The sequence below is a fragment of the Lottia gigantea genome (assembly GCF_000327385.1).
Source record: "Lottia gigantea unplaced genomic scaffold LOTGIsca_64, whole genome shotgun sequence".
In the NCBI taxonomy this organism is placed as follows: Eukaryota; Metazoa; Mollusca; class Gastropoda; family Lottiidae; genus Lottia; species Lottia gigantea.
Window position 1 is genome coordinate 468,900 of NW_008710179.1, and position 18,713 is coordinate 487,612.

At 33.6% G+C, this 18,713-nt stretch overlaps 4 protein-coding genes across 4 annotated transcripts; 3 read left to right on the plus strand and 1 right to left on the minus strand.

Moving 5' to 3' along the window:
- Positions 1 to 6,251, minus strand: LOTGIDRAFT_235411 (hypothetical protein). Its single transcript, XM_009064651.1, has 11 exons — positions 6,080 to 6,251; positions 5,739 to 5,845; positions 5,089 to 5,195; positions 4,586 to 4,684; positions 4,180 to 4,290; positions 3,711 to 3,793; positions 3,352 to 3,522; positions 2,091 to 2,911; positions 1,643 to 1,751; positions 1,025 to 1,132; positions 1 to 242 (listed from the first exon to the last, which is right to left on the minus strand). Exons 1-11 carry the CDS (start codon positions 6,173 to 6,175, stop codon positions 96 to 98), a joined length of 1,959 nt encoding a protein of 652 aa, XP_009062899.1. The 5' UTR covers positions 6,176 to 6,251; the 3' UTR covers positions 1 to 95.
- Positions 6,252 to 8,282: 2,031 nt separating this feature from the next.
- LOTGIDRAFT_129101 (hypothetical protein) lies at positions 8,283 to 9,026 on the plus strand (the record flags this gene model as incomplete). Its single annotated transcript, XM_009064652.1, has 1 exon — positions 8,283 to 9,026. A coding segment is annotated over one exon (744 nt), but the record flags the coding sequence as incomplete, so codon positions are not given.
- Positions 9,027 to 10,854: 1,828 nt separating this feature from the next.
- LOTGIDRAFT_167171 (hypothetical protein) lies at positions 10,855 to 11,778 on the plus strand (the record flags this gene model as incomplete). Its single annotated transcript, XM_009064653.1, has 1 exon — positions 10,855 to 11,778. The coding sequence occupies one exon, from the start codon at positions 10,855 to 10,857 to the stop codon at positions 11,776 to 11,778; it is 924 nt and encodes a 307-aa protein (XP_009062901.1).
- A 3,292-nt stretch (positions 11,779 to 15,070) lies between these two features.
- On the plus strand, positions 15,071 to 15,994 carry LOTGIDRAFT_167172 (hypothetical protein; the record flags this gene model as incomplete). The annotated part of the gene is made up of 1 exon (XM_009064654.1): positions 15,071 to 15,994. One exon carries the CDS (start codon positions 15,071 to 15,073, stop codon positions 15,992 to 15,994), a length of 924 nt encoding a protein of 307 aa, XP_009062902.1.
- Between the last annotated feature and the right edge of the window lie 2,719 nt (positions 15,995 to 18,713).

Sequence of the window (18,713 nt, forward strand, 5' to 3'; positions counted from 1 at the left end):
AAATAACAAAACAGATTTATTCCACATTGAATTCATATGGTGTTAAATTTGTGTAGATATAATGTTGCATGCTCCTGGCATGACCATATATTTCTTCACTCTTCTTTATTTTCACTGTTGCTAGGCTTTTCTTTGACCTCTTGACCTTTTGAAGGTTTAGCCTCACTTGGAGAATCTTCAGAATCTTGTTTCTGCTTCTCTAAAGCTCGCCTAGGTACATATATCTGACGTTCTGGTCTATCCTGTAAACAAAAGATAAACTGTAACATAAATAATCATGAAAAACAAAACTGCCTTTCCAAATACTCATCAGGCTTATTAGTATTCAATAACAAATATCTCTTTTACTTACTTTGTTCATTGTTCATTAGCCTACAAGTATATTTTAATTACAAATATATCTTCTGTTTTAAAAATTAACTGTCCTGAGTAGAATTATGTATCCAATGTATCTAATCAATATATTATGTTGTCTGAAGGAGATATTTTTAATATAGAATATTTCAGTAATGTGTGAAACGATTCCTATGGAAACAATTTTCTTCATTACAAAAATGATTTATTTGATTAAAATTAAATTAGTAAAAATTTTATTAAAAAGAAAAATTTAAATACATGCTATATTAATATAAACAAAAGACAGAATCAAAAAAATATCTACATGCAAAGGTCACACATTTCTCTTCCCACAATATAAGAAACTCACAACAGAATTTCTACCACATAAGGGTTTTAGAACAGGTTTAAAGTTTGAAGTAAGACAATTAGTAAAGAGAATTATTGACTTGGTTATTCACTCACTAGTTATTATTAATAAAGGTCACATTAAAGGGATACTGTCATCTACATATTTGATAAATCATCTATGTGTTTCACTTTCTAGAATCAAAATCTGACTTTCAGTTCAGTTGTAATTCAACAAATTTACTGAAAAGTTTAGACTGTTGTCACAGTGCCAAAATCAAGCTTGTAAAGCAAATATTTTGACGACTATATCCCTATAACAATCAATAAAATTTGGTACCTTTCGTTTACGACGTTTATCTTCAGAGATATCACTGTCCCTGGAACTTTCTTTTTCATTAGACTTGCTCTCAGAATCTTTTATTGATTCCTTCTCTTTCACTTCACTCTTTCAAATTACAACAAAAATAAATTCCAGAAATATTACGCATGCACAAAAAAAAAAATTGAAAAAATTTCTCACACCAAAAACTAACAATCAAATAAGCTATTCATAGATTGAAAGCATCAAAAACCTATTACTGTTGTCAAATAATAAAGCAATGAAAATAAAAATGCTGAAAGAGTGGGTCAAAGGCCAAGGGTCAAAGGACAAATGGAAACTTAAAAACTGCCCTTTTCAACAGTTACCAGATCTAAACCCACTGGGAATTTTAAGCACTTAAAACCACATACCAGGCTCTTGGCGATAGTTTTTAAGGAGAAAGAAAGTGTTTTTACTATCAACTGATATACAGCTAAACTGTCCCAGACTGGGGTATACCTTATGCCTAAATCATAATATAAACAATTGAAACGAAAAACACAAAAAACAACACTCAACCCAAAATATGGATTTGATGACTATATAATTAGACAAATATTAAATACTATAAGCATGCCTTAACCATAAACATACCTTAGATGTTCTCTCTACATCCTTCTTCTGTTCTTTATCTGTGCTAGTTTTATCTGTGCTAGTTTTATCTGTGCTAGTTTTATCTGTGCTAGTTTTATCTGTAGATTTACTGAAATATCCAAATTGCAATCCATAAGTTAAAGCTCACTAAAACAGAAGGTAGCCATGAAACTAGTTTAACAGCCATTGTGGATCATTCAAGAGAGATTGACAAAGCCAAGTATACATCCTCGAAAATATCATAACACTAAAATATCCTAGAAAACAGTATTAGAATTTCATATTTATCAAAACAGTTAATCACTCGCTACTTTCCTTTTGTTTACGTTTGCAAACAAAGCGATTAAAGTGATTTCCTAGAAAGATTTCAGAACCAATTTTGATGGGAGGATATTTAACTATTTCTAAAACTTTAAATGTGATTTGGCTTGATGGTGTGTATATATACCTTTTATCTTTATCTCGATTATTTCTATCTCTATCTTCTCTATATCTATCTCTATCTTTACCATAACTTCTACCACCATTATCTCTACTATAATCACTGTCTCTTCCACTCTTATCTTTATCACTATCTTTTCTTACACTATCCTTCCCTCTATCTCTACCATAGTCTTTATATCTCCCATAATCTCTATCCTTATCTTTACCATAATCTCGATCTTTACCATATCCCTTCCCCGAATCTCTGTCTCTCCCATAGTCTCGATCTCGACCATAATCACGATCTCTATCTCTTCGATAATCTCTGTCTCTCCCATAATCTCTATCCCTACCATACCTATTATCTCTATCTCGTCCAGAGCCTTTGTCTTTTCCTTTATCTCTATCTCTCCCATAATCTTTATCTCGATCCCTTGTGTAATCTATATCTCGATCTTTTGTATAATCTCTATCTTTGCCATAACTTTTGCTGCTGTCTTTACTGTATGTCTTGTCTTTATCCCTTGTACCATCTTTTACTTTATCTTCTTTATCTTGATTTTTCTCTTTATCTGGTGATTTATCTAGACTAGACTTATCTTTCTCATCTTTTAATCTATCACTTGCTTTATCTGATCTTGATTTATCTCCATACTCCTCTGTTCTATTCTTCCCCCATCCATCTCGACTAGATTTAGAGCTATTGTATTTCTCATTTCTTGCCTTTTCTCTATTTTCTTTTGAGAACCTTAATTTTTCTCTACTAGTGGATTTGTCATCATTCTTATCTTTATCTCTATCTTTGTCATCTGTCTCATCCTTTTCCCTTTCTGGATTCTTCAACACCTTCAATTATAGACAACAGATGTTCAGATAAAATATATCAAAGATTTAACCTACATTTTACAAGGTGTATGCCTAAACCCTGTTCAACACTGATATGTGTCAAATTTCGATATTAAAAGTTGTTAAAAATGGAGTCAGTTTTATTACTGATTTTGTAATATAAAATTACCAGATATGATGTAACATAAGACACGATACTATAGAACTGTATGTAGGTAAAAGAATAAATATGTCAGAATATATCCATTTGCTAAACTAATTATGAGAAGTAGATTGATCAGAATGGCTGTATTATTTGAGGATACTGTCATTAAATGCCAATATTTCCAAAACTCTTTAATCTTCTATTTCACAACCATTATTGTTTTAACAAAAGCTTAAGAAAAATAAAAAGCCAACACAAAATGTTTCAAATTTGAACAAAATTACAGCTATAATACCTTAACTGAGTCATCTTTTTTACTGGAGCTATCTTTATCTTTCCCTCTCTCCTTCTCTCTATCTTGTTCTCTTTTTTCTCTTTCACGTTCTTTCTCTCTTCTTCTCCTTCTTTCTTCATCTCTCTGTTTTCTTCTTTCATTCTCTCTCTTTTTTCTTTCTTCAATCTTTTTCTATCAATTTAAAAAAAAAACTTTTTACAAGGTTTTGTGAAATTGGTTGAAAACTAAAGAGACTATGACATTTTCCCTCAGAGCACATCTCTAACTGTCAACACATGTTTTAGATATAAAACCTTCACCAGCTTAATTGGAAGAAAGAGATGTATAATATGCAAAGTGAAGTAAGCAAACACACTTACCTGATAAGCCATTTTTCTTTCTTCTTTTTTTCTCTTAATATATTCTATCAAAGGTGTAGTTACTTTTAGTACGCCATTATTAGCTACAAGAAGAGCATTAGTTTAGAATCATTTGTTGGAATAGACCATATGGAAGGAATGAAATTAGACTGGTCTGATCTTCACAATGTCAAGCTATTATGACCTTTGGCTTATACCATGACTGCAATAGCCACCTTCTTGTATCATTGAAGTTTGTAAATGCAGAGATTTCACTGGACTGTACGCTAGCAAATGAACCAATCCAACTTTTTACAGACTGTCTGTCGAGGGTTCTGATTCTCTGTATTCGCTGGCGTACAGAATAGTGGCTATTGGAGTCAAGTCGAGTCAAGCCGAAGGTTGTAAAAGCTTGACATTGTGAAGATGGGTATTTCCATGCTTGACCATTATAATGCTATGGTTGCATAAAATATGACTATAAACTCACCTTTCATTTCCTTTTCTTTCTGTTCTATTTCTTCTATTAAAATATCTACTGTAGGTAAGGCTTCAGCATCAGGATTATTGAGAGACTCTAAAAACTTCTGATAGTCAGAATCTAAATAAAACAATATTCTTACAGAAATAGAGATTTACATTTGTACTCAAGAAGAACAACTCTATTTGATAGTATCAATATGAGTATCTTTCCAGAAAACATAGCCATCTGTTACCATGACATGTCCATCAAACATTTACATATTGTAAAGATAATTAATAATTTCATCGAATAAACATGTCTCATAGTGTTAACCATGTCTCTCTCAAAAAATATTATCTTGTTTAGGAATTCTTTTCCAACAATTAAATAAAAGTACAAGAAAAACGATTCAAAAATCTATAGATAACCATACCTTGCTCAATAGTTCCTTTCCTACTATCAGCTTTCTTTACCTTCTTTTTAGGAACTTTTTGAAACGGAGCAAATTCTACGATAGCTGGATATTCCTCCCCTATGATATCAATATTAAAAAATAATTGGAGCTGGCATTGGGGTTCATATCTCGAGACTAGAGTGTATTGCTTGTGTAACTGGGTCTATGGTGTAAGTTTCAGATTTCAAACCCAAATTAACTATACAAATAAACATCTGTATCACTGTAAAGGGTAATCATCAGAATCTCTAATTTCTTCCTAAATACATAGCTGTTTGAACAGTCCATAAAAATCAACTATAAGCCCTATGTATCCCTTTCAAATGTAAATCTGACAACTCAAAAATATGTGTGGTCAAAACATGTGAGAGACATTAAAATTGAGTTGGTGAGGGACATTTACCTCTCCTGATCACCTTGGGTCTAACAACTTTTAGTCTTTATCTAAGGACAATAAAGACAGTTTAAATATAAATGTGTACCTTTACTATCCAGGAAAACATAGTTATCAAATTTATCTCTAAACATATACACATCTTCTGGATTCAGAAAGTTTATATAAGCTCTCGTAAAGGCATTGGCCCCAAGACTGAAACAGAAAATGTAACTTTCTTGTAATAGTTAGCAAAGATATTTTTGCTAATCAGGGTCCAATTCAAAACATAAACATGAGGAGTCCACAAATAATATTAGACCCTATACAAACTAAACTAACATTGTGTAGATTAATACTGAAAGGTACAGATGTGTCCTTTTGCGGGGGTTGATCCAGTCTTGTATATATGTCCTCAGAACTACTACAAATGTACGAAAATCGCATAATTACTCAAAAAAATATCTCAATCAAGGAATTTATTTTCCTATTTCTAAAGGTAGTGTCTCAAAAAAAGATGACTCCCCTTTTAACTTTCAAACATGGATAAATTTGGACACCCATGGATTTGAAGGCTCAAATTTTGACAGTGAGCTGTGAACACTATTACTGATATCTAAAAAATTCCTGTTTCTAAGACTTCTTGCAAAAAGTTTGAACCAAATAAGATAGAGCTTCAAAATTTTTCCACCACGCACCTGATAAATAATGTGATAATTCACAATATCAATTCATTACCAGGACCATTCAGTGACTCACCTTTTATCAGCTTTCACAAAATAGAAGAAATCATAAGATGGTAATGGGGATACTTGTTCTAAGAATACTTCTGGTGTTAAAGTTGGTGGAAGTCTTCTTAGCACAACCTGAAACAACAATTAGAAGATAGTAATTTCACACTTCTTTGCCATCTAACCAATCATTAATAGAGTCCTATGGCTGTGTTACCTGTAACTCTTTCAAATTGAGTGTCAAAGTAAGGGTTTTGGAAATAGAGAAGACCAGACGAAGTAAATGAGGAGAGTGAGTTACTGAAATCCGATTTCATATCAATCTCAAACTATGAAATAATTGAACTCTAATGCTTCACATTACATTACCTTTGTCAGTGCCGTTTCTTTGCTATAATCTTTTTTCCTTTCATCCTTCTGGATATTTTCTTCGGTTTTAGTCAATTCTTTTTCTTCTGTCATCATTAATTATGCCATTAACCCTTTTTAATCACTAAAATTCACCTAACTCATTAATTAACCGGATGTTGTCATTTTTTATTTTTCCTGCCGAGCAGTAAATCAGTCATCTGTTTCTATTAGCCAATAATACAATATCATTCGGATAACGTCGTCTTTCTTTCAACACAGGAATATCTCGACACCAAAACAATCGATGATAGGCCTATTGACGCTTAATTTCACACATCAGATAGGGTCAATGACGCCAGTTCCTTGAGATTACGATGAGAGTTGGCGTATATTCCTAGTTTTGGCAGAAAATTTTCACGGAAAATATACATTTGATTTGATTCGCAAATCGTCGTGATAAATTTTAATTTTGGCTAATCAAAGAAAATATTGGATGGCAAAAGTAGTCATTTTGACTCGCAAAATTCGATGCTATACCCAAATTAGATTGAATCCTCGTTAGATGATGCTTTAATTTTAGTGGCGTTTGTTGGGATGGTAGTCGGCTGGCAAATCCTTATCATTGTAGGCCTACATAGCGAAAGAATTGCCTGAGGGCTCCCTTTGGCAGTTCTGTGGCCCTTACTTAGGATTCACAGAAACGCCTTCTGCTGTATGCGCAAGTTTTGCACCTGTTGCAGTGTTAAGTGGCTTCAATTAACGCGTGAAAGTTTTACGTTCATCAGCAAATGAACGCAAATACGATCTACATTCAATCCTTAAAAAAAGGGACAGGTGTGCCATTTTGGAAGGTTAATTTTAATCTGGAATATATGTAAATAGTCTTCAAAAGTACTAGCATTTTAGACACACTCACCGTTATGTGTATAACACTATATTAGGTATAAATCAGCATTTAAAAGCTTTAAACAGCTTATATTTGAATGGTGTGAACAAACACTGTATTTGGTGGCACGAAAAAAAAGAAAAAAAAAAAAAGAAAAAAAAGTGGCAACTTAGTATCCATCTATTTAGTTGTAAATTCTGTTTAGAATTTTAACAGTGTAGGACTTTAAGCTAAAATGCTGAGTGTGTGGGCATGCGAACTTTAAAGAGCAGCATTCTCTAATCAATAATTTATTAACATACCATTAATCAAGGGTCCGTTGGTAACATATTAATTACTTTCCTTTGCATAAGGGGTACCAAAATTAATTAAATTGAATTTTTTGGCATTTTTGACGTCAACTGATTGTGACGTTGCACTAGTTACGATTCCCACAAACATCTTCATGTAGTCCAAAAGTCTCAAATGTTTTATCAGTCAAATTTGGAAAAATGAACACGAGGGCACAGAAGAGGCGCAAGATGACAGAACCATATGGCGATTCGAATCACTTTGAGAAGCCAGAAGAAGACACAAAGCCATCAGATGCGAAAAATGCCTGCGTTTCCTCCCAAGCTGCCTCTGGTGATACATCTCTGTCAAACTCGTTTACCGAAGAAGAGCTTATAAAACCAAGCAAACACAGCTATTTCGCTATTGTGTCAGATTCTGAAAAGGAAGAGAAAGATCTTATAGTTCATTCTCAATGTTGTGATACGTGTTTGTGGTCGTATAGATACCCTATGTTAATCAATGATTATACTAAAAGAAGATCAATTCATACAGGTAAGTGGGTAAAGATATATAGACCAAATAGCATTGTTTTATTTTTAGTAAGCCTAAATCTAACAGGCCAAAGGTACATGTCTAGTATGTTATATGGCCCCCAGAAAAGAGACTGCCTCCCCACCCACACTTTCAACTTACATTAGCAGGGAAAGAATGACCTGTGCCCACCTGGAAAATTTTGTTGTCCATGATCAGCCCTCTCATCTGATGTTTCCTAGAAGCACCACTGTTTACATTATATAATGTATTCTTAAATATTGTTACATCCATGTTATCATTTCAGGAAATTCGTCTTATGATAGCTTTCTTCAAGAGTTGTCACACTTTGGTTACAATCCTTTGCGACTTCTAATCAAAGGGAGATCTGGAGCAATCATTTTAGCCCAAGATTTAACCGAAGGACAGTTTAGTAAACGGTGTTGTGATATTAAACCACCAGTCGCTATCAAATTATTTTCCAGAAGGAAAAAGAAATCGAAAGAAACGCTTTGTGAAGAGGGCATCCAACAAGAGCTTTCAATCCATCGTTCCATAAATCACCCCAATATAGTCACCATGTTAAATCACGTGTCATCAAATGAAAAAGTCGGCTTAGTTGTCGAATTTTGTTATTGTGGAAATTTAGACCAATTGCTTCGGACCCGAAATGCTCGCTTCTTTTCCGAGCCAATTGCTCAACGGTATTTCAAACAAATGTTATCTGCTGTAGAATATCTATCCTGTATTGGAATTTGCCACAGAGACATTTGTACCACAAATATTCTTTTAACAAACGATAACACTGTGAAACTGGCGGATTTCGGTTGCGCGGTTCGATTCATGACAGGCGATGATCTTCGTACCGATATTTGTGGTACAGTTGGATATCAAGCACCGGAAATGATCTGTGGAAAATCATACAATCCAAAAACATCGGATATTTTCTCTCTGGGTTGTTTGCTCTACTGTATGGTGGTCGGGCATCTGCCTTACGGTAAATACCGCACAGCTGCAGTTGCATTGCACTTAAAGACTGTGCAGTTTCCAAAGAAAGAGATTCTCTCTCTATCACATGATATGCAAGATTTACTCAAAGGAATGCTGGCTTATGTTCCACATTCTAGATATTCTCTGAATTGTATTAAACACAGTGCTTGGTTGCAAACACATTCTAGCAGAGTTCAGATTGGTAATTTCTATCTTGTGCGTCAGCCCCAGAAGGTGTATGAAGGCAAACGAGAAAAAGAGCTCAAGTTTAGCTATGAGATTTGAAACGTTATTTGAAAAATTCAAAATTATGTGCGTTTAAAAAATTCAAGAAAAATCTGCAAAATTGTTAAAATATTTAAAAAAGTACATACTACCACCGCTTCAATTTCTTGTGCATATGCACAATCGATAGCTTGTAAATATAGTACAATTAACTGGAACCACATTGGCCTAAATAAATGTATAAAAGTTTAATAGCAGCATCTTAGGATTATAAAGAACCATTGTCATTAAATTGTCATTTTCTCACAATTTTTCTATGTATAACAATAAAATGAAAGAATTGAATATAAGATGTTGTACAAGTAATACTAAAGGTCACTGAAAACCAACTGGCTAAGATAGTAGTGATGGAGCTGTGGTTTTTTGGGGAAAAATCTTAAATTGTTCAAATAAAATTATTCGATCAAATCACGAGCAATTTTGCTATGTTACGTTATTTATTCATCAAGCATGAGAATGAGCAAAAGATATTCAATTTTTCCTAATCATGTGAAGAGTATTCACTTTCTTAATTATGTTAATTATTTTATTTATTCCATTGAATAATTAACTAATTATTACTCATCATTTCTTGATAACGACCAAAGTACCTTCGTAGAAACGTCGTAAGTTATTTATTAAAGATGGGTTTACTTATTTTTTAGTGTCAAATTAAGTATTAACATTAGCATTTTCATAAATAAAAATAAGGGAAGCCATCTTTAAAGTAATTGTAAGCTATAAAATTGTGTCCAGTTATGAACGTCTTTTTCTCTCGATATCTAGTAATACAAATGGGAATAGGTTTATGTCAAATCATCTAATAAGTAAGGATTATCATATAACACATTTAAGCCCCTTGGCCATACCATGACAAAGGAGAGCCCGACCCGAAACATTAAGTACTGCGTCTAATATCTTGACTGCAAGACTTTCTTGTATCACAACAGATGTAAATAATGCAATTTGATTGAATTGTACGCTAAAGAATACAGCCAATCAGAGCCCCCGGTTACACGCGCAGATTAATTGTTTAAGTCTTTCTGTCGAGGGTTATAATGGCTGTATTCGCTTGAGTGGTAATAGCTTGACATTGTAAAGATAGATACCGGTCTCAATCGGAATTCCAACCCGAGATAGAAACTTAGTTAGTTAAAGTCTGCAAAGGTATGTCGGGACGCTCGGATGTTTCGCCCCCACTAGGAATGGCCACAAAAAGATTTGGGGTCATTTTAAAGATATTTCGCTGTTTCTGGAGTAAGTGTCTATACCAAAATATCTAGCTATATATATATCTAATAAATTCTATACGGCTTACTCTAGTCTGCGAAAAAATTTATTAATGATATAAGTCCAGTTGTACAAGTATTTCACAATTATATTATATTATGTATTATAATTCTTGGTTTCCGAGGAAACGTTCGAAGACATAATAAGTCCAGTGTTAAAACTTCTATAAACTTACAGAATGTAGTAAGCTAAAATAAGGCTATCATTTGACGTCAAATAATCTCGACTAAAATGTATTATTCCTAGTAACGCCCTAGTTACTTCTGTTATAACGTTATACTACTACAGTAATAACAGCACTGCAAGAAAACATAACGTTTTGAAATACAAAACTTTTAGTTTTTATTAAGTTTAAACCTTTTTTTTTCAAGAGAGGAACAAGTCAATTAACGTAAGTATCTAGCTTATTAGATCTATCTCAATTTTGAGATCTTAATTTTCTGTCTGAATGTTGATAGGGTCTAGAAATTTCCGTGAAAAACCAAAAGCTTATGTATATTACTCAGGTACAAATATTGGTTAATAACCTGTATTTTTCTAATATTTTGTAGATTAAATCATGCCTTCAGAGAAAAAACCAACTTTAAGCTTTTTTGAAAATTTTGCTCTCTCGGGTGCTGCTGCTGTCCTTTCTAAAACAGCTGCTGCCCCGATTGAAAGAGTAAAATTATTGGTACAGAACCAAGGAGAGATGTTAAAACAAGGTGTATTAAGTGAACCATACTCAGGAGTTGTTGATTGTACCAAGAGAACTCTACAAACTGAAGGTTTGCAATCATTCTGGAGAGGCAACTTGGCTAACTGTTTGAGATACTTTCCAACACAGGCATTAAACTTTGCCTTCAAGGATCAAATAAAAGCTGTATTTAAACAGAATAAATCAGATCCCTATTTAGTCAACTTCTCTAAGAATATTGCTAGTGGTGGAGTTGCTGGTGCCATGTCACTGTGTTTTGTCTACCATCTTGATTATGCCCGAACACGATTGGCAAACGATATGAAATCATCAAAAGGTGATGGAAAGCGACAATTCAATGGTTTGTTAGATTTATACAAGAAGACTCTGAAATCTGATGGTGTTCCTGGATTATACAGAGGATTTGTCATCTCTTGTGTTGGAATTGTCTTCTATCGAGGATTCTATTTTGGTTTATATGATACTCTTAAACCACTGTTATTAGGTGATCGTCCTCATTTAGCTTTATCATTTGTTCTTGGTTATGGTGTAACAGTTACAAGTGGTTTGATCTCCTATCCTATTGATACTATTAGAAGAAGAATGATGATGACCTCAGGTCAAGCTGTAAAATATAACGGATCTATGGATTGTGCAATGCAAATCTTCAAGAATGAGGGTCCTAAATCTTTTATGAAAGGTGCTGGTGCCAATATTTTACGAGGAGTGGCTGGGGCTGGTGTTTTATCAGGATTTGATAAATTTCAAGATTTGTATATCAGAGCTAAGATGTCAAAAAATAAGTAAATTGTCAGTAATAAGAATGGAACGGACAAAAAAACATCCGAAAAACATGGAGCTTGAGGAGAATTGTTTTAAAAGTATATTCTTGTTATTTCAAAACATTTTAATCTGTAATGTTTAATAACCTTGAAGTACCGTGTAATTTCTTTATATCAATATACAACCTTACTGTATCTTATGTGATTTTTAAAACCAATACATTACAACCTAACTGTATTTCTAAAACCATATGTTATAACTTTACTATATCTTATATAATTTCAAAATGGAAAGCGATATAAAGCGAAAATTCAATGGTCTGAAATCTGATGGTATTGCAGGATTATACAGAGGATTTGTCATCTCTTGTGTTGGAATTGTCTTCTATCGAAGATTCTATTTTGGTTTATATGATACAAAGTAACATACTCTTTCAACCTAGAGTCAAAAGACCACTTAACCATACCACCCCTAAGACATCAACACATACACTTACCACCCTAGGTTTAAACGTTATTACAAAAACTAATGTCATCAGACAACCATCATATCACCCTAAAGACATAACATGGTATCATCTATTCATTACAACCCTAGTGACTATAAACCCTACCTCTTATAAATAAGATTATATTACATTGCTTTGCGGAGACATACGATCACATACCCTTACAACCCGAAAGTCATAAGACCAAATACCCTTAACACCCTTAGGTCACCCTCATACGCTTATCATCCTAGATTACTTTTACCACATAACCTTTTACCACTCTAGATCAAAATGCCACATACTCTTACAATATAGAGTCATTAGACCACTTAACATTACTACCATAAAGACAAACATCACATACCCTTAAAACCCTGGTGTCAGCAGACCACTTACACTTACCACCTTATAGCCATAAGATTATATTCTCTTACCACCCGGAAACATGAGATCGAATACCCTTACAACAGTCATAAGACCAAGCACCCTTATCACCCTAAAAAAGGTAGCTCAGTTCAAGGTAGGTAGGTAGATGGCAAGTTAACGTTTGCTTACAGCGTTAGCTGATATCGGAAACTTGGTACTTGTTGGTAGTCGTGGAAGTTGCATTGGTTCAAATTGGATGATGCTGTGTTGTTGGTTTGGTTGTTGATTCTGCGTTAGATCTGGTCGGGTCGAATGACATGGCGGTGAAACTCGGCCCTGGATGGTGTGGCGTGAGTTACTCGATCTCCTTCATTCTTCCAAGTTCGTTCTGATCATGGTATTTCTTGTTGATTGGTAGTCGAATGGTAGTCGTTGGTTCGGTTTGGTTAGATTATCTCAGTTCAAGTAAATTGGAAGGCTTTTATATATCATGTAAACTGGAAGTATATCATGTAAATTGGAAAACTATATCATGTAAATTGGAAAACTATATCATGTAAATTGGAAGGCTATATCATGATGTAAAATGGTAGCCTGATAATGGTATAGGGTTTTAAAACCAGAGGGTGATAAGCGTTAGTTGTCTTAATGACTATTGGGAATGTGATCTTTTGATAAGGGTCCGATAAGTGGTAAATGTCTGAGATCTTATGTTTATGGGGTGGTAAGAGTAAGTTGTCGAATGATTCTAGGGTTGTAAAGCAATTTGACCTTTTGACCTAGAATTCTAATCAACATTCTTTATTTCCAATCTAAATATGACTGTGTAAAACAGTTTATGGTAGCCATGTTTAAAATGAATAATGGTGAATAGATCATCGCCTGACCATATTGTTCTATATTGTGTATTGGAAGCTGAGTTATGGCTATTAATGATTTTTTTTAAATCCAAGACGTCCGCCAACAAAATCATTTGACATCAATGAAAATGCTCCAGCAACATACAATTGAGTTAAGGCTGTAAGTGTATTTTTGCTTGTCCGCCGTTTTGAAATCCAAGATGGCCGACAAAAATGGTAAATGGAGTTAAAAATGTAAATGTCGTTCTCTCAGCTACATATCCTACAATTTTGATACTTTTGTCCGCCAAATAACGCTTTGTTAAAATTTTGCTTGTTAAGATGGCTTGTGAATTGAATAGAGTATAGACTTAAGATCAGATTTTGGCGAAACTTCTTTTTAATTTGTGTCCTTATTGTCAGTGGACAGTGGGGACAATGGTAAATTTTCTCTTTAAGAAATTGACGCCATACTCTCCCTTGAAAAAACAGTTAAATAAAGGACGAAAATCATGTATTTAAAGGTGCGTTTTGCTTTTTAATCGGTTTTGGAAACTACAAGCCAACATAATATAGAGGCAGATGCCCCTTACCTTTGGTGAATTTTTTAACTTAATGTATTCAAGCGTTAGGTCACAAACAGTTACAAAAGTCTTGCTGGTTACTTAAAGATGGGTTCCCTTATTTGTATGTATGAAAATGAACATGCTAATACTTATATGAATAGAAAGTAGAGGTGTTCTAATGACTTGGAAAAATACCAGTTTGTCTCACATGTCCATAATTAATTCATAATTAGCTAAATTAGAAGAGAATTACCAGCTGAATTCAAATGAGTGACCGATCAAGAAAGGTCAAAAAGTCTTTTTTGTTCATCCAAACTGTACATACATGGACATTTATGATTGGCTAAAACTCTTAATTATATGCAATAAGAATGTAATGATATGATCAAGAATACATGATAATTCATTAAAAACACCAATTAATCAAATAGTTTGATTAATTTGACAGTAAATTTCTTTCAAAGTCATCCATGTCACGTTTAAGGTTCCATAATAAAACTATTCTGCAACCATTTTCTAAAGTAGGTTGAGATACAAATATTAATTGAATTTACATGTATAACACTACTATCATAATTCTTTGTCTCCGAGGATGGAGACGTTTAAGGAAATATTATTCAAGTGTCTAAACTTCTACTAAAAAATATAGAATGTAGTAGGCCTAAGCCTAAATAAGGCTAACATTTGACGTCAAATAATCTCGACTAAAATGTATTCTTGCTAGTAACGCCCTAGTTACTTCTGTTATAACGTTATACTACTACAGTAATAACAGCACTGCAAGAAAACATAACGTTTTGAAGTACAAAACTTTTAGTTTTTATTGAGTTTGAACCTTTTTTTTCAAGAGAGGAAAAAGTCAATTAACGTAAGTATCTAGCTTATTAGATCTATCTCAATTTTGAGATCTTAAATTTCTGTCTGAAAGTTGATAGGGTCTAGAAATTTCAGTGAAAAACCAAAAGACATAAAGTCTATTCAAAGCTTATGTATATTACTCAGGTACAAATATTGGTTAATAACCTGTATTTTTCTAATATTTTGTAGATTGAATCATGCCTTCAGAGAAAAAGCCAACTTTAAGCTTTTTTGAAAATTTTGCTCTCTCGGGTGCTGCTGCCGTCCTTTCTAAAACAGCTGCTGCCCCGATTGAAAGAGTAAAATTATTGGTACAGAACCAAGGAGAGATGTTAAAACAAGGTGTATTAAGTGAACCATACTCAGGAGTGGTTGATTGTACCAAGAGAACTCTACAAACTGAAGGTTTGCAATCATTCTGGAGAGGCAACTTGGCTAACTGTTTGAGATACTTTCCAACACAGGCATTAAACTTTGCCTTCAAGGATCAAATAAAAGCTGTATTTAAACAGAATAAATCAGATCCCTATTTAGTCAACTTCTCTAAGAATATTGCTAGTGGTGGAGTTGCTGGTGCCATGTCACTGTGTTTTGTTTACCATCTTGATTATGCCCGAACACGATTGGCAAACGATATGAAATCATCAAAAGGTGATGGAAAGCGGAAATTCAATGGTCTGTTAGATTTATACAAGAAGACCCTGAAATCTGATGGTGTTCCTGGATTATACAGAGGATTTGTCATCTCTTGTGTTGGAATTGTCTTCTATCGAGGATTCTATTTTGGTTTATATGATACTCTTAAACCACTGTTATTAGGTGATCGTCCTCATTTAGCTTTATCATTTGTTCTTGGTTATGGTGTAACAGTTACAAGTGGTTTGATCTCCTATCCTATTGATACTATTAGAAGAAGAATGATGATGACCTCAGGTCAAGCTGTAAAATATAACGGATCTATGGATTGTGCAATGCAAATCTTCAAGAATGAGGGTCCTAAATCTTTTATGAAAGGTGCTGGTGCCAATATTTTACGAGGAGTGGCTGGGGCTGGTGTTTTATCAGGATTTGATAAATTTCAAGATTTGTATATCAGAGCTAAGATGTCAAAAAATAAGTAAATTGTTAGTAATAAGAGTGGGACGGATGAAAAAAAACTCAAAACAACCCAAATATATGGAGCTTGAGGAGAACGTTTTCTTGATATTTAAACAGAATGTGTATTTAATCTGTAATGTATTGTAAACTTGAAGTGTCGTATGTAACAGTCTAATAAAATTAGACCTAACTGGTTTCGTTTCGAATGTTTTATTACCTATTAGCTTTTTACGTAAAGTAACTGTTTTCAATCTGTTAATCTTTGCTTGAACACAGTTTCAACCAATCACGGGGCTTCCCTTTCCAGCGACGGGATAATGTGACGCGAACAATAGGTGCATTCAGAGGCGTATTAGGCTAGCTTATCAAGTCTGCAGCAACATTCCAGTCTATTCCTTACTCAAATTCCAACTACCCCATTTCCAAAATGTAGACATGACAGGAATTCAAATCAGAACAAGTATAATTTATATCAGATTTGAACGACATCTAGAAGCGGACAGCACATATAACAGAAAACACAATATATTATGGTATAAATACAAGCTTCAAATACAAGGTCCTAACATTAAAATGTTTTTCTGTAGCTAAATAATAATTATATACAAACAAACCTTCCTTAAAAACTTATAGAGAAACAGTGTTGGTTCTGTGCTCTCCAATTCTAAACGTCGTTCAAATCTTATATAAATTATACTTGTTCTGATTTGAATTCCTGTCCTGTGTACATTTTGGTACTGGGGCAGTTGGAATTTGACTAAGGAGTAGCCTGGCATCTTGCTGCCTGGGCAATATTTCAAAACCACAAACAAAATTAAGATTTGTATTCAATAACTTCAATTAGTTGAAATTATAATATGTTTGTTTGAAGAATGGTACATCGTTTTCAAAGTTTTCTTTTTCTGTATTCAACTTTATACTATTACACTGTCCAATCCCTTTGTAAATGCAATGAAAAATGGGAAAGGTCGTAATGGGAAAGGTCGTAATTGGAAAGGGGCAAAATAAAGGGGCTAATTTGGAAAGGACATAATGGGAAGGGGCTAAATGGGAGAAAATTGAGGGCGAATCGGGAAGGGCAGATATGTGAAAGTTGTTAATACAGTCTCTGACATCGGGGTGCAAAACCTACGTGTTAAATAGATCGAACCTACAATATCCCATATTTGTAAATCATTAAATGAAAACCAAGAGTCCCTATTACAAATCTGCGAAAGTGCTGATCTGAGTCAGTTAGGTATTGATATATGTATTGATAATTTGTTAACCAGTGTTTTGAGTAAATTTGTCCCTGAGCGAAAATTAAGAAATTCTAACGTCAACTCCTCCAACGTAAACCAAGGTTAAGTTCAAGATAATAAATCTGTCGTAAACAAATACAATAAGAACAAATCTCATGGTAATAAGTCACATAATAAGTGTAATGTACTTCACAAACATGTAGGTTTGGCATATTTTTCCCTCGTTAACTTTAAGAAATATACTTTAATCGTTGATCAAAAGATTTTTTGAACAGACTTACAAAGAAAATTTAAGTCCAGCATGCCTTCTCAAAATTCTTTTAACTCGCCATTCTGAAATGTTGGTGGATCTTTTCCTTTAATAATTTATCAACTTCAATCAAAAAATTGACGAGAAAGTGACAGTTTAAAACCATCAGAAACTCAAAACAATTTTTGGCGGGAAGAGTTGACACGGACAGCACGTGGATGCAGAATTTTGGCTGATGATTGGCTGAAATTCAAATTGCCAGTCAAAAAGTGGGAGGAGTTGAACGTAAAATTATTGTTTGTGTGTCTTGGTGGCTAAATTGGCATTTTTTAGAGGGATTTCGATCTTATCAGTGCCACCATATCTTATTCTGATATAATTGATATATTCTGTATTATTCTGGATGGTTTTGGATTATTTCGATATATTCAGTGCAATATCTGTGACTTATATCTGTGATTTGGGATTCATTTTGTTTATTCTGTATTATTCTGGATGGATTGGAATTTTTTGTGACATTTCTATAAAACAGTGTATTAAACGATGACAAATCACATTTTTGGAAGGAGTGACAAATATTGGATATTGGAAGAAGGTATAAGCCATTTTCTTCATTCAAAGTTTTGAATGGAAACTTGTAAGGGATATAAATAGGTTTTATAGCATTAATTGAATTGTTTTTATTTGATTTTGTAAGAATATTGAGTTTAGAATTAGGGGGTTGGGGGTGGAGGTATTAAATTGATAGTGTTCTATAATTGTTAGTTTTGAATATGGTATTAAGGTAGGGATGAGGGTTGACTAGTTTACAATTAGGAGGTAGTTTTGATCTGCGTTGATTAGAAATAAGAATAGTGATAAGTGTTGAATGCCTTTATTCAAGTATGCATTCGATACAATCTGAACTTTCAGATTGAAGCCTGTAATGTAAAATTAACTCCGCTACACAATCCAATCAAATAGCTGCATGATATGATATAAGAAATGTGACTATTGCAGTCAAGGTATAAGACAAAGTTTGTTATAGCTTGACCATTGTGAAATTAGGATCTTGTAGTTAGAATCATACAATCTCTTTTTTGGTTTTCTCACCATCATCAGCATCAAACATCTGTATCCTTTCTTTTGACACTTAAGTAGGCATATTTCTATACGTCCACAAATATATTTTGGGTGTATATTGTAATCACCCTGGCTGTCCGTCGGTCCGTTCACATTTTACTCGAGCTCACTCTTCAGGTCACAATTCTT

What these genes read in the sequence shown, in the direction of transcription:
- LOTGIDRAFT_235411 (XM_009064651.1), bottom strand. Translation starts at nt 6,175, where the DNA reads ATGATGACAGAAGAAAAAGAATTGACTAAAACCGAAGAAAATATCCAG. An exon ending in TTTGTGAAAGCTGATAAAAG is followed by an intron (nt 5,196 to 5,738) that starts GTGAGTCACTGA and finishes TTTCTGTTTCAG; the next exon opens with TCTTGGGGCCAATGCCTTTA. An exon ending in TGTTTTCCTGGATAGTAAAG is followed by an intron (nt 4,685 to 5,088) that starts GTACACATTTAT and finishes TTGATATCATAG; the next exon opens with GGGAGGAATATCCAGCTATC.